This window comes from Toxorhynchites rutilus, chromosome 3 (assembly GCF_029784135.1).
Source record: "Toxorhynchites rutilus septentrionalis strain SRP chromosome 3, ASM2978413v1, whole genome shotgun sequence".
Taxonomy (NCBI): domain Eukaryota; kingdom Metazoa; phylum Arthropoda; class Insecta; order Diptera; family Culicidae; genus Toxorhynchites; species Toxorhynchites rutilus.
The window spans coordinates 208,793,367-208,813,090 of NC_073746.1; the positions used below are offsets into that span (position 1 = coordinate 208,793,367).

The following is a 19,724-nucleotide window of genomic DNA, read 5'->3' on the forward strand; positions in this document are numbered from 1 at the left end:
CTGAACGAAATGGTATGATAAACACTTCATTCGAAAGATAAAATGTCTACGCGTTCTATACTTGTTACTTTCTGATCCAAAAACTTGTTTCAATAGTCTTAAATTTGCTTTCAAAACAGGCTATTGAAATCACCAATCGGTATATAAGCGAGCGCCGCTCGGAAATCCACTCAGTTCAAATTTAACAGCGATTGGAGCATGTTGTCGCTGTTGTGATGAAGCTCTTCGTTTATCATGAAAGCGCGAATGAACGGTGTCACCAAGAGCCTCTTTGTGCACCTTAGGCCAGAAGGAAATCCATCAGGAGGAGAGTGATGCCACAAACGGTTCCCCGGGAAGATCTCGAAGCAGCCGCTACACACACACATACACGCGCGGAATTCTTTCCGTTTGGATGCCATTCAGCATCGAGAAAGATCCGGAAAATAATCTGCCAGTTCCTCTGAGAATTTAAAAATACATTCATGTGAAAGAGTTTATTTGAATGTTTTCTATCCATGTAATAGTGACCAAATATGTTTCAATTAAGTGCTTTTAACAGATGGTTATCGAGTTAGCATTAACCACTGGTGGGCTTCCAGTATCGAGGAAAATGTGGAAATATCTATCGTTACTGAAAATAATCAGCCAGTTCCTCTGGGAATTAAAAATTACATTCATGTGAAAGAGTTTATTTTAATGTTTTCTATCCATGTAACACTGTGACCACATTTGGTTTTATGATTTTTCAATCAATCGCAATTAACCGAATAGCTTCTGAAGATTATTCTTCCCCATCAGTAGGATATTTCCGTATCCAATATTGTATGCGCCCGCAATCGATTATTGCTCAGTCGCCCAAAGTTCCGAGCTCAGAGAGTTCATTCCCCTCTAGTTTGCCTTCCAAATTGCCATCGTAAACCACACCTACTCTCGATTCAATCACACACAAAAAGCATACTTAAGCGATATTCTGGTGGTGAGACACATTTATTTTTCGTGAGGACATCGACAAGACAACATCGTTGCCTAACGTGCTGGAGGAGGTGGACGGCGAAGGATCGACACATAAACGCGCAGAATTCTTTCCGTTTGGATGCCATTCAGCATCCAGAAAGTTCCGGAAAGATCTAATCATTGCTGGAAAATAATCTGCCAGTTCCTCTGAGAATTTAAAAATACATTCATGTGAAAGAGTTTATTTTAATGTTTTCTATCCAACACTGTAACTGTAACACTGTGACCACATTGGGTTTTATGATTTTTCAATCAATCGCAATTAACCGAATAGCTTCTGAAGATTATTCTTCCCCATCAGTAGGATATTTCCGTATCCAATATTGTATGCGCCCGCAATCGATTATTGCTCAGTCGCCGAAAGTTCCGAGCTCAGAGAGTTCATTCTCCTCTAGTTTGCCTTCCAAATTGCCATCGTAAACCACACCTTCTCTCGATTCAATCACACACAAAAAGCATACTTAAGCGATATTCTGGTGGTGAGACACATTTATTTTTCGTGAGGACATCGACAAGACAACATCGTTGCCTAACGTGCTGGAGGAGGTGGACGGCGAAGGATCGACACATAAACGCGCAGAATTCTTTCCGTTTGGATGCCATTCAGCATCCAGAAAGTTCCGGAAAGATCTAATCATTGCTGGAAAATAATCTGCCAGTTCCTCTGAGAATTTAAAAACAGGAAGTGGGTTATATCTATGGTATAACCGCAAGGGTGACGTAGGACTAATGTTGATTTAGAGATCATTTGTTTGAAGTTGAATCTGAATTCATTCTGAATGAATGAATATTTGGGGGACTTCGAAAACGAGAGCGTTACGTTGGAGGCACAAGGTTTTATGCATCCAATATTGGATATGGAAATATCCTACTGATGGGGAAGAATAATTTTCAGAAGCTTTCCTGTTAATTGCGATTGATTGAAAAATCACAAAACCAAATGTATTTAATTGCAGTGTTATATGGATAGAAAACATTAGAATAAACTATTTCGCATCAATGTATTTTTCAATTCCCAGAGGAACTGGCAGAGTATTTTTCAGCAACGATTAATTCTTTTCAGATTTTCCTCGATACTCGAAGCCCACCAGTGGTTAATACTAACTCGATAACCACCTGTTAGTAACATTTGATTCAAAAATATTTGGTCGCAGTGTTACATGGATAGAAAACATTATAATAAACTCATTCACATGAATGTATTTTTCGATTCCCAGAGGAACTGGCAGATTATTTTTCAGCAACGATTAGTTCTTTCCAGCTCTCCAGTGGTTATTGCTAACTCGATAACCACCTGTTAATAGCACTTGATTGAAAAATATTTGGTCGCTGTGTTATATGGTTAGAAAACATTAAAATAAATTCTTTCGCATGAATGTATTTTTCAATTCCCAGGGAACTGGCAGATTATTTTTCAGCAACGATTAGATCTTTCCGAAATTTTCTCGATGCTGAATGGCGTCCAAACGAAAATATTCCTTTCAGTTTGGTCTGTAAAAAACTTTTCTGAACTCTAATCCATCAAATTTGGAGCCCTGAAAAGGGCAGTTGATTTTATGCTAAGCTAATAGCACGCTCTCCTCGGATACGATGGGCCAGCTGGATGTCCTTGGGCATAATGTGACGCGCTTTGCGTGGATAGCACACAAATTGTTATTTTCGAATAGGCCTCCTGCAGCGTCATAACCGCGGAACTTTGTAAGCGCAAGTCGGTTTTGAAGTCCTGAGCAATTCCACGAATCAAATGCTGCAAAGGTAGATTGCGGATCAGCAATTCGATCGACTTCTGATAGCGACGAATTTCACGCAAAGTTCCCGGTCGATAGCGATAGCGATGTGGTCACACTCCCCGCGGCTGGTGCACTTATCCGAGCTGCTTTCGTGGTGCCTTACCACCGAAAGACTAACGAGCTGTGTGCTTGGTCCCACACAAACGAGTCCTCACGGTGCGAGAGTAGAGTAAGAAATGAACGAAAGCAGAGGAAGCATCATTTTATAAACCATAAAAGTATAAAATGTAAACCCCACCCTTATTATATTCGTAGCTTACTCTGAGAGAGAAACGCTTAGCCTGAGAGAGAAATCGTTTACATTGATTGGGGTTTACATTCTGGACTTTTATGGCTTATAATAAGATGCTTCCTTTGCTTTCGTTCATCGATGGTGCTACTGACACTCGATCGAGACGGTCATGTTTTTAGCGCCTTACGAAAGAGTTTTTAAATAAAGTTTTCTGCTTTTATACTATATATTTCCAAATGCGATAAATCAGCCTGTATCAAGGCTAATTCCATAAATTAAATTTCAATACAATTAATTTTTACGATTCTAACGATTTCTTTCTATATTCACAGTTCATCAGAGAAAACAGCAGAGCATCTCCATTCATCCGCGGCGTTTTAACCGCTGTTAGCGGTGCTCCCTTGCACTCCTACAAGAAAAAGGCGCGATCGGTGGCGTCACAAACGCTATCTTTCTTCGGATTGTGGGGATCCCTCCAACAGTGAGTAGAGCTTTTCGGGTGTTTTAAGTGCTTCTGGCGATTCTTTGAACTGAATTTTCATTATAATAGAAACACATTAGTTATTAAAAAGAAAAATCACGATCAAATAAAAAATAGTGTAGTGCTAAATTGCCCTCAGAGGCTAGAAGTGAAGGTGTAAATCGGGAAGTACCCCTTCTTCTTCGCGTTTCTCCTGGCAATCGGCAAGGTTTTTTTGTTGACGTAGGACTACGTCTAACCGGAAGATATAGGGGGTGAAATGGAAACCTAGGCACTGAACAAGTAGGAAAAAATGCAAGATTTGGAACGCTTATAACTCGAGCATTTCTCAATAGATCGCAAAGGTTTTTGCATCAATTGATAGGAAATATATCTACGCATCTATCATAACGAATAACATTTCATTTTTCTTGAGATAAATAATTGAATAATTGTGAAATATCAAGCATTGTCAAAATGCACTATGTGCCCATTTTTGATTGGTCCATTTTGTGCTCCTCCAATCGAACCGACCAAAACGGGCAACCAGAGCAGCAGCGAAATAGAATGAACCACGATTGGAAAGGAAAAAGAAAAAAATGAACGAAACATTGGTCGCAGTCTCTCCATGCGTAATTCTCGAGCCAGCCAGTCAGCTTAAAAATCCCCGCTCCGCTGCCGTAACGATCATTCTCATTCAAACCGTACACCACATCGGTTCGCATCACAACACATCAACAAACCAACCCAAGCAGCCATGTCTGGACATGGTAAAGGAGGAAAAGTGAAGGGAAAGGCAAAATCCCGCTCGAACCGTGTTGATCTGGAGTTCCCCGCAAGGGTAGCTAGGCCGAGCGCGTTAGTACCAGTGCACCAGTCCACCTAGCCGGCGTTATATAGTTTCGGCCGCCGAAGTGATCGAGTTAGCTGGTAAAGCTGCTCGCGACGATAAGAAAACCCGCATTCGGAACAGAACACATTCGGTTCGGTGGACATCAAGACAACAGGCAGTTGCAGCGAGTGGCGAGTGGCAAACGCAATCGCAAAACGGCATCAGGTAGCAGAAGAAAAAAGTTTGTTCTTTATACAAACTGCTTTGGTGGCAAATCCAGAACAAGGCGGCATCGAGGGCGCTCGAAATGGTTTTTTTCAAAACCACGAGTACTAAGTTTTCTAAATTGGAACCATTCCATAAAACAAGGCGCTTTTCAGGGCCATTAAACCTTCCAAAAAAGAGTTTAGGAAATACAGTTCAATGCTTTCTAAAACAATATCCAAAATAATAATAAAACACAAATTGATTTTTTCATAATTTGTTTGCCAGGATATGATGAGTATGTGAATTTGGCAGTTGTTCTGAGCTTATTGATTTTCACCAATTCTTAAATTGCTTCTAGATTGAAAGTACAGTAATTTACACTTATCTCGACATTTAGCTAATTGGTCGGACCAGTAATGCGACATATTTAGTTGGACATTTTTGTAAACATAGAGTTCGGGGTCCAAATTATGACCCCACATTGAAGGTCGACACTGTACTACTGTCACAAGTTGGATGGGAAGAAATTTTCCAACTGTGAAAGCTGTGGCGAGTGGCAAATGCAATCGCTAAACAGCAAGGTTTAGCCGAACAAGATGGGGATATCGAGTGATAACAAAACAATAAACTCTTTAGATTGAAGATAATTTTGTGATCCTGAAAAGGACCCTTTTTAGCCTGCATGTGAATCCAACGAGCGAACAAATCGTAATGAATGTATTTTTGTTTGTTTGTTTCTTTGTTTTTAAGAGGCTTTAAACTTTGCAGTTCATTCGCCTCTAATGTATTTTTTTGCCATCGCTCCCTTTTAACGCTCATTCGTTCGTCTCGTTGGACTCGCCCTTCTGGCTGAGTCTGCCGATTTGTCTCTATCCTGTGAGTGTGTACCGCTAGAGTATAAAACACGCATACCCAAAAAAAATATCTTATTTTCTTTCAAACCGTAAACCCGTGTGGTTGTACGGCATCGGCATCGTGGACGTAACAAAGGAGGACAAGTTAAGGGAAAGGCAAAGTCTCACTCGAACCGTGCAAGTCTCCAGTTCCCTGTTGGTCGCATTCACTGATTGCTCCGCAAGGGTAACTAGGCCGAACGGATTGGTGCCGGAGCACCAGTATACCTAACAGCGATTATAGAGTTTCGGCCGTCGGAGTGCTCGAGTTGGCTTGCAAAGCTGCTCACGACAATCAGAAAACCCGCATCAAGAACAGAGCAGCTTCGGTTCGGCGCTCATCAAGGCAACAATTAGTTTCAGTGAGTGGCAAAGTGTTTCTTCGGCACGTCGCATCAAATGTAATTTACTGAACAACATGTCACAAGCTGGATGGGAAGAAATTTTCCAACTGTGAAAGCTGTGGCGAGTGGCAAACGCAATAGCTAAACAGGAAGGTTTAACCGAACAAGATGGGAATATCGAGTGATAACAAAAACACAACACCAAAGGTTCTTTTCAGAAACATCAACATATTCATGAAGAGTAAACAGTAAACTAATCCATTTTTAAGGTAGATAGGTAGGTATTCACGTAGGAGAAGAAAATAAAACAATATATTTAAAATATATATTTAACAAAAGCTGTCCCCTTTGTATAGTCCTACGTCACTCCGGTTATGTCCCCGACATTACCCACCCGTCTTTTTTTTTTATAGGTGCTTGAATTTTAGATTTCAGACAAGAGTTTTTACGAACATATATCCCAAATAAGGGAAGTGTATCAATATTTTATGACTTTTTCGCCGGCTACACCTGGGGTGTAGCTAGGCAACAAAAATGGCTTCCAGTAGTTCCGGACCTCCAGGAGGCCGGGCTACAAACCGTTACCGTGGAAGACCAACACAACGGACCACTCCATTTTGGGCTGACCCACTGAGTGGTGATCTTGAAATTCTTCTATTGCGGGCCACAGGGGAAGATACCCTCCCCTCGAACCCCTTTCTTGTAAGCAAGACAGTTGCCAAGGCAGGATCCTTAGAAAGTGCAAGACCACAACGAGACGATAAAAACCGAATTCAATATGTACTCTCAGTAAGAGAAAAGGATGTTATCGATAATTTACTTTCAATTAACAAGCTAATTGATGACACCCCAATAGAAATTATTCACCATCCGACTCTAAATCAACGCAAATGCGTTGTCACCTGTCGTGAAGTTCTAGATTTAAAGGAAGACGAATTGTTAAAAGAACTAGCCGATCAAAAAATGATCGAGGTAAAGCGTATCACCAGGAAAGAAAATGATTCGATTATAGCCACACCAACATTAATTCTGACCATTCGTGGAACTGTTGTTCCTGAATATATAAATTTTGGATTTCTTCGAGCAGGGACTAGGAATTATTATCCAAACCCCATGCAATGTTTTAAGTGTTACCGCTTTGGGCACACAACAAAACGGTGCAGACGAAATACTCCACTCTGCAAAAACTGTGGAAAAGACCACAAAATAAATATTTCCGGAAACAAAATTTGTAAATCCCCTGAATTTTGCGTCAACTGTAAGGGTGATCATACCTCATCCAACAGGACGTGCCCAATATGGGTAAGAGAAAACAACATAACCAGAATAAGAGTAGATGAGGGAATATCTCACAACGAAGCTAGGAAAAAGTATGACCTCCAGAACAATGGAATAACCTATTCCAGTGTGCTGCAGGACAGACTTAATACCATTCAAACAACAGTAGATGGCTGCACTCAATGCAAATGCCAATGTAATTCCGCTAGACCCAATCAGGATAATAGCCAATCCATTACTTCAGGCAATGAAACGGAAAGCTCGATAGATGAATCTGAAGAAGATTCCGAAGAATTCGAAGAAGAAGAAATGGAGGAACCAAAGATTATAGAATCTGAAGAGGATAGACAGGACATGCAAACCGAAGAGGAATCAGATAATCCAATGGAATACATTGAAATTAGGAATATAAATAAAAGGAAAATCTCGAACAAAGGAATATCTTCTGAAGAACATAAGTCTTCTGATGAGGAAAACAAAACCAAAGAAGTCCAACGGAAACGGACAAGGAACGAACAAACAAATCAAATAAATGAAAGAAACAACACACACACACACACCAACAATAAACACCCACATAACAACAATCAACAATCACATGCTAACACTCTATACCACTCCACTCCAAATAAAAATAACACTAACACAAATAACACACACACCAGGAAAGTTTCCAGCCCTCCAAAGGGTAATAATAAAAACAAATAAATTATTCCTTCTATTACATAATTTTAACCTTTGATCTGCAGCATTTTATATCAATCAATATTATTTTAGTTAAACCGAACGGCCCGGAGTTGCCGTCCACCTTATTTTTGAAGGAGGTAGGATGGACGGCGGCTCCAGCCCTCGATCTCTTGATACTATTTACCATACTTTTCATAAAATAATTCATAAATCGAAAGACCTGGAGCCACCTTCCGCCTTATTTAAGGAGGGATGGGACGGAGGGCGGTCTCCAGGCTTTCACTTATTCATATTATATTTAATCGGATTATTTCTTTAAATAACTTTCATAATCGTAGGACCGGAAACCGACTCTCACCTTATTTTGGAGATGGTAGGGTGAGTGGCGGTTCCTAGTCTAATATTATATTTTCTCTAAAGGCCGGGAGTTGTCCTCCATTTCACTCAGTGGGATTGATGGCGAAGACTCACGGTGGAACACATATTAATCACATGCCCTAAATTTAATGCTTCAAGAATAAAGTTTCAGGTTGCAGACACCATAAGGACAGCACTATCGGACGACGCCGTCGAGCAAAAAAAGGACCATCGAGTTCCTAAAGGATACAGGTTTATTCGATCAGATCTAATGTCAAATTACTAAATCTACCTATACTGATAAAACTACGTTTGTTTTCTCTTCTAATTTCAGCAAAAGATGAGCAGGTTTTTTACGCCCTTTTTAGAAGCGAGCTCGTCAAGCACACTAAAAGGGGCTTTTTCCCTGCTCCATTTGTTTGGTTGTGTTTTTGGCCACAGAGTCGTGTAGGGTGCGGCGATACGACATACATCCATAGCGGTTACTAGGACTGAGTCGAGCGAGAATAACGAATTTTGCAATAGTTTTTCTTAGTTTTCCTTCAGTTAAATTTCCCACCCTCAAGGGCAAGAGACGAATGAACTCTCTGAGTTTAAAGTCTCTTTAATTCAATACCGTTACCGTTTCGTTCATTTCTTACTCTACTCTCGCACCGTGAGGACTCGTTTGTGTGGGACCAAGCACACAGCTCGTTAGTCTTTCGGTGGTAAAGCACCACGAAAGCAGCTCGGATAAGTGCACCAGCCGCGGGGAGTGTGACCACATCGCTATCGACCGGGAACTTTGCGTGAAATTCGTCGCTATCAGAAGTCGACCGAATTGCTGATCCGCGGTTATGACGCTGCAGGAGGCCTATTCGAAGATACCAATTTGTGTGCTATCCATGCAAATCGCGTCACATCATGCCCAAGGACATCCAGCTGGCCCATCGTATCCGAGGAGAGCGTGCTATAAGCTTAGCATAAAATCAACGGCCCTTTTCAGGGCTCCAAATTTGATGGATAAGAGTTCAGAAAAGTTTTTTGCAGGCCGAAGTGAAGAAGCATTTAACGGAAATCGTTGTGTCGATGACAATTCGATACCGATAGGAGCCATGGATATGAATTTAATAATGAAGAATATGAAATACATGACATGATGTAGTGAATGTATCCCCATATCGAAGAAATCACTTTGATGAAACTGTTTGCCGTTTGTCGTTTTTAATTGTTGGGATTATTTTTGCTGAGTGAATTCCAAGAAAAAATCCATCCCTTTTTTAAGCGTGATTCATTCTGCTTCGGATTATTTCATACAAAAGATAAAGTGTCCAAGAGTTATATGAATGCTATCTATTGACTTGAAAAATTGTTTCAATAGCTTAATAATAGCTTCGAAAACAGGTTATTGAAATCATTCGTATCCGTATGTAGCGCGCCCTCTTGGAAACCTATTAATCTTATTGGAATGTGAGATGGGGAAGCTCATACTCACGTCTATGCATTATGCTGTACTCTTCCAATTAATTTCGTTTTTGCAGGCCGAACTGAAAAATTCGAGTTAACTCTCTTTTACAGTAATGTTTTTGAATTCGGAAACTTTGCATTACATTCAATATCATACCACAGCCATAACATTTTTTTTTTTACTAATATAGTTACTGATAGTTACTTGATAGTTACTTATCAATCGTATTAATTCAACATGCACAAAATGTTGTGGCTGCAGTATGATATTAAATGTAACGCAAAGTGTCCGGATTCAAATGCATTACTGTATACTTACTTCGATGATATTCGTTTCTCTCTCAGGCTAAGCTACGAATGTAATAAAGAGGGTGGAGTTTACATTTTATACTTTTATGGTTTATAATATGATGCTTCCTTTGCTTTCGTTCATTTCTTACTCTACTCTCGCACCGTGAGGAATCGTTTCATCGGGACCAAGCTGACAGCTCGTTAGTCTTTCGGTGGTAAAGGACCACGAAAGCAGCTCGGATAAATGCAGCAGCTGCGGGAAGTGTGACCACATCGCTATCGACCGGGAACTTTGCGTGAAATTCGTCGCTATCAGAAGTCGACCGAATTGCTGATCCGCAATCTACCTTTGCAGCATTTGATTCGTGGAATTGCTCATGACTTCAAAACCGACTTGCGCTTCCAAAGTTCCGCGGTTATGACACTGCAGGAGGCCTATTCGAAGATACCAATTTGTGTGCTATCCATGCAAAACGCGTCACATCATGCCCAAGGACATCCAGTTGGCCCATCGTATCCGTGGAGAGCGTGCTATATTAGCTTAGCATATAATCAACGGCTCTTTTCAGGGCTCCAAATTTGATGGATAAGAGTTCAGAAAAGTTTTTTGCAGGCCGAACTGAAGAAGCATTTAACGAAAATCGTTGTGTCGATGATAATTCGATACCGATAGGAGCCATGGATATGGATTTGATAATGAAGAATATGAAATACATGACATTATGTAATGAATATTTCCCCTTATCGAAGAAATAAAATTATTTGTGTACGAATGCCGCAATCGATAGTCGACTCTAATTTGCGCTGGGTAATTTCCTCGGAGGACTCGATTTCTCCTTTGAGCATTAATTATCTCTTTCTGGCAAAATGATGTGGTATGAATCACATTATTCGAAAGATAAAATGAAGATGTTTTCTGCCAATTTTCTTCAACCTCCAAACATCTCTTTCTCCCGTTTGTCGTTTTTGCGTTCGCTAATCCTTTCGCACAACACACACTTTTCTCATTTGAGAAATTGTTGAGTAAACATCGTTTGCAAGTGCGCGTAGAGCGGGAATTCCTCAAGATTCATTGCACCTCTAATGAATTGCCGAAAGACGTGGTCTTACTTTGATTGCACTTGATTGAAAAATCCAAAACGAAATGTATTTGGTCGCAGCATTATATGAGTAGGAAGCAAATAATTACTCGAAAATTACATGATTTTGGCGATGTGAAAATTTTACCGTTTTTCATGTTATGCATCCAATATTGGATACGAAAATTATCTACTGATGGGGAAAAATAATAGAAGCTTTCCTGTCAATTGCGATTGATTGAAAATCCACAAAACCAAATGTATTTGGTTGCAGTGTTGTATGGATAGAAAACATTAAAATAAACTCTTTCGCATGAATGTATTTTTCAATTCCCAGGGGAACTGATATGCAACGAGAGTTCCGCGCGTGTATGTGTGTGTGTGTGTGGCGGCTGCTCCGATGTTTCAAGCGGAACCGTGGCATCACTCTCCTCCTGATGGATTCCCTTCTGGCCTAAAGTGTACAAACAGGCTCTTGGTAACACCGTTCATCAGCGCTTTCATGATAAACGAAGTTAGCTTCATCACAACAGCGACAACATGCTCCAGTCGCTGTTCAATTATAACTGAGTGGGTTTAAGAGCGGCGCTCGCTTATATACCGATTGGTGATTTCAATAGCCTGTTTTGAAAGTAATTTTAAGGCTATTGAAACAAGTTTTTGGATGAAAAAGTAACAAGTATATAACGCGTAGACATTTTATCTTTCGAATGAAGTGTTTATCATATCATTTCGTTCAGTTGTTTAGGAGCTATTAACGCTCAAAATCTCGGTCTCCGGCGTAACGCTTTCGTTTTCGAAACTTTGATTTTACACCCCGGTATAGAAATGAAAGACGTAGTCCTACGTCAAAAAATTGTTTTGCTAAAAAAAAGTGGAATTCATGCGTGACTCCTTACGGAATTCATTTCATTTTCTAATAATTATATTTTTTGTAAAGCAAATTGTTCCATGAAGTCGTTTTTATTACACATCCATGCATGCATACACCCATTAAGTTTCATTCGTAGAGGGAATATCAGTTTTCTCCAAAACATAACCATATTAACCCGTTTTATGCCAAGCGTTCGAAAAATCGAACAGTAACTTCGATAATTTTTCATGGCTTTGGATAGCAACTCTATGGTAAGGCTTTGGCATCAAATAATAGCTTAATCTATTAGCTACCACTTACTATCAATTTCATTCAAATTAGTATCACTTTATTGGGCATAAAAATCGATTCAAAGCAACTATGCGCGGAAAGTACATAACCTCACATAACCTAACAAAAAACAAAGCCTTATCAAATATGAAAATATGTAAACTTTTCTAGAATATTACTTTGATAAAAGATCACACATTGTGATGTAGGCATTGGATTGAACCTAATACAGGAACAAAAACGTAGGTATTGGCCAATGTTTTTGTTTGGCGTTTTTTTGATTTTTTTTTCATTTTCCGGGAAACGGAAGAACGGAAAAAAATAATTCTTGAAGATTGGGGTTACTATAACGTCAATAATCAACATTACACCAATAGCTCTCGTTAAAAAATAATGTTTACAGCTTGGTCGTTAATGGGTTAACACTTTTGGAAATATAGATATTTATAATTTTCATAGCCGATGTCTCAAAAAAAGATTTGGCATCCTTTCTATACACTGAGAGGAATCATTAGTAAATATTACTAATTTTTTGGTACATGTTACCAATTCCAGAGTGATTTTCTACCCTACTAATCATTGGTACATTCTACGAAAACAGATTGGTAGGTTTATATGTCAAACGAAACTACGATCCGGATTGTACTACTGGTCCAGTGTTGGATCAATATCAGCTCAATGAAGGTGATTTGTCGGTTCAATAAAGGGCGTTTATTGATTAACCTTTGGAACGATATCAGTAGAAATGTTGTTTCTCAATTGTAAGAGTTATTCATCAGGGTTAAAATAATATTTTTTTCCTTTTTGTTTTATTTAAAATCCTGTGTTTGATAACATGTTATTTTAATATAATATTTCACTAATAACTTATTCTATATACAATTTCAATAGTTCTACAATAAAAAAAATGTAAAATATGAAAACAACAATAATTCTCGTCGCAATAACTCCTTCTACTGCATCGCTGTCTCTAGAGAATGGGGCGCTGATTAGCAGGAAGTTGATGACACCAGTACCCAGTACTCTTAGTTCGTATTTATTCCTCTCTTGCTCTGAAGAAGAAAAGAAATATTGATATATTAATGGTATTAAAAATATAAATTTAAGATTTACAGATTGTGTCTACTTACGATCTTGTCGTGGATATTTAAGAAGAAAACGATTACGTCTCCGACCAGGTATCGCCTACCGAAATCTTCGACCCTGCGCAGGTGTAGTTTACTTGCCCATTTAATTGTGACGCTCTGGAATACCCCAGAGTTCGAAGAAGGGGGTTCATATAAACTTACATTTGAAATTTTTCGGCAACCATCTATGTGATTTGCTCTTGGCGAGGCAGTGGAAATGTGTCTTCAGTAGGAATTTGGGGCTTGTTTTCTTGTAACAGAACAACTACATTGGATTGAGGGGTCGTGGTTGGTCGTATTGAACAATCGGATTCGATATTTGTGCTCATGCTTATATTGTAGCCATCAAAAGCACACGATGGATCATCATTCCCCAACATCGTTCCGGAATTGCAGTCCTGATGAAACAAAAAAAACTAATTCAAACAGATTGTTAACAAAAAACTACTTTTACAAACTCTCATCAGTCCCACAGTCCGTACCTCAAACTAAAAGTATGTCTGTCTTGACATAACAGCATACGTCTTCTCCGCTAGGTGCGTTCTGATGGTTGCGAAGTTCTGTCTGAATGCTTCCGCCGCAAGGGGCTCATTCGTCTCACCAGTTTGTTGGTCCGAATTGTATCCATAGATCAACAGCTTTCTGATAGTCGCCATAGCCGTATATGCTGTACGGAACTGAATGGGAGCTACGATGGTTTTCGTTGTCTTTGTTTAACTTTGTTGAATTCGCTCTTTGTCTCACAAGTTGTGAGTGCTCTCGACCAGCAGATCGCCGAATTCTTCCAACTTAGGGTTCAATATCGCAGACAGAAACGCGGAAACCAAAATAAAATTGACAACTTAGCTTCGACGAGCAGCTCATCACCGGAAAAAAAACATTCAAGTTAGATTAAAATCAAACATGCATTGGCTCTCCATTGAACATAAACCGTATCACCGACGCTGAGATCTAGCGTGCAATTCCATTCCTTTTGCGATGAATAGTTTTGTCACGTCCGGAATCATGAGTATGCAAATTATTACCAACGTCATTTTCGCCCCATTTTTACATCCTCAACATATTCAGCAGTATTGGCCCAATTAATTCGCAAACGCGGTGTTATGTTTGTGCACGTTTGTCCGTTATGGTCCATAGTAATTTCAAAGTAACACTTCTGGTACACCCCAGATTCCTCAACACGATGAACGAGGATATTAGGATTACCGACCAACCAACCATACCGACCATTACCAACGCACAGTGAACACAACACATACAAAATCATCGGAGCACGATTATGGTTCTCGAGAGGCGAGATATTTACAAATCGATCCGGAGTCCTTACTAGATGCTTGCGTTCCAAGATGGGGGATGAGCCAATTAAAATGATTTAAGTTAGCAAACTGAGTTTTCCTTGATGACAACCGCTAGTAGTTGGAACAGATATCCAGATATCGACTCCCAACTTTTTCATCACTAGCCAGGAGGAAATCATGAAACCTAGTGACGATATGACATTGATTTTGTCGATGCTTTCCAGTATCAAATTCAACACTCTCCTCCTGGAACAGATCCTGATGATTGCACAGAGCACGTAGTCGGTTCTGACGTTCTTCATGTTCCATGTCATCCTGCGGTTGAGAAAAGCAGTTGATTGGATCTTCCTGACACATCATTATCACGCAGAGGTTATCAGTTTGTAGAAAAAACGAATGACGACACTTTTCCTAGAGAGTTTCGATACATCTGGAAAACGAATGAAAAGATGATCGAAAAATCTACTTTCGTTCATCGGAAGGCCATACCTTGTAAATTTTATGAGCAAATGACTATACTTGCGGTAGCGTAGCTTGCTCCTCCTTCATTGATTCTTGCCTGCACCTGAGCCTGATAGGGATTTTCGATGCTCCAGTGAAGAAACAGAAGAGCTATTCGTGCTGGAATCAGCTGCACTTGTTGATTCGCTGGTCGCTGCCGTTGGTCGACGAAAAGATACGCTCATTTGATACCGTTTGCACGGACCGATGGTGAATCGTTATTGGTTCTTCCTTTCCCTAGTTTGTATCGCCAAATATTAGCATCGAATCATGGCTGTTGTAAAATGTTCGTTTACGATTGATCGCAAATGGAAATGCTTCTATCAGTAGTAGAATAGAAGAAACGTCGTCCAAAATGAGTATATTTCGGAATATCTAGAATTTACCAACATAGAGAAAACATTAGATAAGAACGGAAACATAACAAAAACAAATGCTTACCTCCGAATTGCTTCGCTTCCACAAAAAAATGGCGATTACGAAGTGCGCACTTCACAGTCGCTAGGAATGAAAACATTGAAGGTTACAAATGGCATGAAGTAAAATGTACGAATCTCTGGTAGGGATGTACATTACATCTGACATCAGTTTTACCGGATTTTGGTAATATGTACAAAAAATTTGTACATTTTACCAATGTTTCAACTACTAAAGATTTGGTAGCTTCATTTACTAATGTTTGTCTCCAGTGTACCCTTAGAAAAATCCTCGGTCGAAAACTACTAAATACATTTGGTAATGCAAAATTAGTAGAATGTACAAATTTTTTGTACATATTGTCAACAAACCCGCATCCCTACCAGAGATTAGTATATTTTACTCGATAACATTAGTAAGCTTGGATATTGTCATATCTGAAAATTGGTGAGAAAAGCGCGTATTAACCATTTTCATTGTTCCCATAAGGCAATACGGAGGTATAATAAGGATATAATTCTGATACGTGCATTTTCGGCGAGAAAATGTAGCCGATATTGGGCTTCCGAATCATGGTTCTGCTTGACATATGTGTTTATTAGTACGGTCGAAAATGACTATAGATTGGTAGTATTTACCAAAAAATTCGTTATATTTACTAATTATTTCTCTCAGTGTAGTGCTTAGTGACATTCGAGCAGAGTAACGAATCGAGCTGTATTCCTCGATTTCTATAATTCCAAATTTTACTCGGTGTGATAGTGATAGTGATTGTATCGAATCCTCGATTCGATTTCTATAATAAGGCCCACTGATTGAACTTCTGATAGAAAAATAAAATGATTTTACGTAAACAACCAACCAACATTTTTCTTCGACCAAATGTTGATCGTTCCACCCTTTAGTAATAATTGTGTACACTTGATCAAAATGGAACTGGAAAAGTATTAATCATTCTCTTTAAATACAGGCATTTGTGAACTCTTTTTATTTCTATTCCATTTCGGTATTGAGAAAGTGTAGTTTTTCTTAAAATAGTATTTTAATTTATTTGAGCATTCAAAGTGGGAAAAACATAAACCGTTCTCTCAATTATCGTAAGATATTTACTGTACATTTTGGACCTCTAAACTTCAATGATATCATCATAGGTCTGATAAATCCCTACATTACTAGAAATTGAGGGTATATAGCTGTGAAATAGTTGAAAAAGATGATTTTTATTTAATACTGTAAGATATGGACGACTCTTGTGTTCTTCATAAATAGCGTTGGCAACGTGATTGCTACATACATTCTAATATACGCTCTGACAATATTCGAAATTGATATGGACTGAACGGCACAGCAGTGCTATTTTGCTTAGACCTCTAAGCCAACATCGGATCGTTTCCCAGCCTTTTGTAGTACTTTCTCTGCATCCAATTTAGGCACTTCGGTACGCGTGTGCCATACCAAAACTTCGGTGCATTTGTTTGCCAATGGTTGCATCTCGTGAACTATCGTGAGATGTCGGAGTATTTCGCTTTCCTGATAACCACGTTCAACTTCATAACTGAACTGCGCTTGGGGATTATCCAAGATCAAATCAGAGCTGATAGCAAAACCTGCCATATCGAGCGGAAATGGTCTCTCTGGTCGCCATTCGCTGTTGAATCCTAGAACAATGCCGTCTCGATTCAAAACCGGTTTCTCTACCATGAGTCCTCCTACGAGACCCACTGGCCAGACTCCAACCTGAATGTTCAATCATCGAAACATTAGAAAGTGAAATATTTTCACTAGCTTTTGTGTATTGTATACCTTATTTCGCTCAATTTTTGAAATTTCAGCAAACAGGTCCGTACTATATGTGTTATCGTCATCCATAAAATAAATGACTGAATGCTTTTCACGTCCACCATTTTCAGCCAAATGCTTCCGGACCCATTCTAAAGCTTTATTGCGTTGTTCAACGCCTCGCGGTTTTGACCAGTTCGGATCTTTACCTTGTAGCTTGAAGTTGGTCGGGGTTTTAGCGCTTAATTGGACGCTTCTTTCGTTAAGGCCGCTTTTCTTTAGAAGTTTAGATACCAATTGCGAAGTATTCTCGGCATCTTCCACTATAACCCAAAAAACATTCGGAACCAAACGTATCACATGGGATAATCTGGAATTGTAATCTTATCATTTTCTGACGATTAAGGGATATCCTCGCAATTCATGAATTGATTCGTATACCTTGTAAGTTCTGCTTTTTGTACGGGTCGTGCGTAGGTTGGTGTTATGGCGTAAATTGTTGGTCCTTTCTGGTTCAGATGGAAAGCTTCCCGATTTAGGCTTTGTTCTAAAGCTGCCTTAATTTGTTCCTCATCACCACAGTCCCGATTGGAACTTATACTATAGATTATCAAAAAAGCTAGTATCACAAGCACGGCATAGAAAGGCTTAGCCTTTATTCGAATTTCTTGATTCATTTTGAACACCAATTTCTATGAGTATTCTACATGGACGGTGAAGGCGTACTCCTTTAATTTATATTTTACATCGTTTCACGATTAAATTATGTTTCTAATCGCCCACCGCGATAACACGATGTTGAAATTTCGACACAGCTGCACACGAATGCAGATTTCATTGTTTACATCTGTTCTGGACCAATATCAGTGAAATCAACAGGTAAGTGGGAATAGAAGTTATAAATGTGTAGGTGAGTATTATAAAAATGAAATACACTGAGAGAAATAATGATATTTATGTATTAACTGCGATTCACATACGACATCCACGTCAGGCAAGGCGCAAATTGAGACGCATATAGCGCGAGTAACTTGGCGCGATATAGCGCCTGTTTTTGTGGCTAATGAAAACAGATAGAACGGCGCAAATTGGCCAGATGACGCGAGATGGTGGAGCGCTCGTGAGACACGACTCGCGCGACGCTGTAGCTGAACCACAGTTTCTCGTGCTGGTCATGCCGGTTGTGGTAGTTGTGTTAGTGAACAATCATATAGCGCCGTGGGTTTGACACTGTATGGCTGTACTGGTCGGGTGATTGTGTAATTGTGGGGTAAATAAAAATATCGCGCTACTCTGTTTTAATCAGTCATTGTATGCGAGTGGCATGTTATTTACACCAAACTGCGACTCAATATGCGCTCCACCACGCTACGTTTGTGGCACGTATGAGTCGTGTTGGCAGTCTCGCGTTCGCTTACGAGCGCTATACGCTTCTCAATTTGCGCCTAGCTCCACGTTTACGTTCCGTCACGTCACGTTACGTCAGTTATTCTACCATGCAATCCTTATGAAAACATTCACATACACCGGCAACGTAATGACCCGTCAGCATACGTTCAACGAAAACGACCGGCAGGATCTGTAAAAAATAATAATTGACGGAGAGGGATGGTTCGTTTGGTTTTGACGTAGGACTACGTCTTTCATTTCTATACCGGGGTGTAAAATCAAAGTTTCGAAAACGAAAGCGTTACGCCGGAGACCGAGATTTTGAGCGTTAATAGCTCTTAAACAACTGAACGAAATGGTATGATAAACACGTCATTCGAAAGATAAAATGTCTACGCGTTATATAATTGTTACTTTTCCATCCAAAAACTTCCATTTCAATAGCCTTAAAATTGCTTTCAAAACAGGCTATTGAAATCACCAATCGGTATATAAACGAGCGTCGCTCGGAAATCCACTCAGTTATAATTGAACAGCGATTGGAGCATGTTGTCACTGTTGTGGTGAAGCTAACTTCGTTTATCATGAAAGCGCTGATGAACGGTGTCACCAAGAGCCTGTTAGTGCACCTCAGGCCAGAAAGGAACCCATCAGGAGGGAGTGATGCCACAAACTGTTCCGCTCGAGACATCGGAGCAGCCACCACACACACACACATACACGCGCGGAGCTATTTCCGTTTGGTTGCCATCCAGCATCGAGAAGATTCCGGAAAGATGTCATCGTTGCTGAAAAATAATTTACCAGTTCCCCTTGGAATTGAAAAATACATTCATGCGAAAGAGCGAATTTGAATGTTTTCTATCCATATAACACTGCAACCAAATACATTTGGTTTTGTGATTTTTCAATCAAGTGTAATGAACAGGTGGTTATCGAGTTAGCATTAACCACTGGTGGGCTTCGAGTATCGAGGAGAATCTGGAAAAATGTTATCGTTATCGTCAAGTGCAATTAGCAGGAAAGCTGCTGAAGGTTATTCTCCCCCATTAGTAGGATATTTTCGTATCCAATATTAGATGCGCGCGCAACGGAAAATGTTTCGCATCGCGAAAATCATATAATTTTCAATCGATTATTGCTCAGTCGCTGAAAGTTTCAAACTCAGAGAGTGCAT

At 39.7% G+C, this 19,724-nt stretch overlaps 1 protein-coding gene and 1 long non-coding RNA gene across 2 annotated transcripts; both read right to left on the minus strand.

Moving 5' to 3' along the window:
- Positions 1-12,840: 12,840 nt before the first annotated feature.
- LOC129776804 (uncharacterized) lies at positions 12,841-15,608 on the minus strand. The gene is made up of 5 exons (XR_008743163.1): positions 15,404-15,608; positions 14,951-15,337; positions 13,646-14,891; positions 13,167-13,561; positions 12,841-13,088 (listed from the first exon to the last, which is right to left on the minus strand). It is a non-coding gene; the product is annotated as an uncharacterized LOC129776804 (long non-coding RNA).
- A 404-nt stretch (positions 15,609-16,012) lies between these two features.
- On the minus strand, positions 16,013-18,004 carry LOC129775921 (galactosylgalactosylxylosylprotein 3-beta-glucuronosyltransferase I). Its single transcript, XM_055781191.1, has 3 exons — positions 17,600-18,004; positions 17,183-17,528; positions 16,013-17,116 (listed from the first exon to the last, which is right to left on the minus strand). Exons 1-3 carry the CDS (start codon positions 17,833-17,835, stop codon positions 16,742-16,744), a joined length of 957 nt encoding a protein of 318 aa, XP_055637166.1. The 5' UTR covers positions 17,836-18,004; the 3' UTR covers positions 16,013-16,741.
- Positions 18,005-19,724: the final 1,720 nt, after the last annotated feature.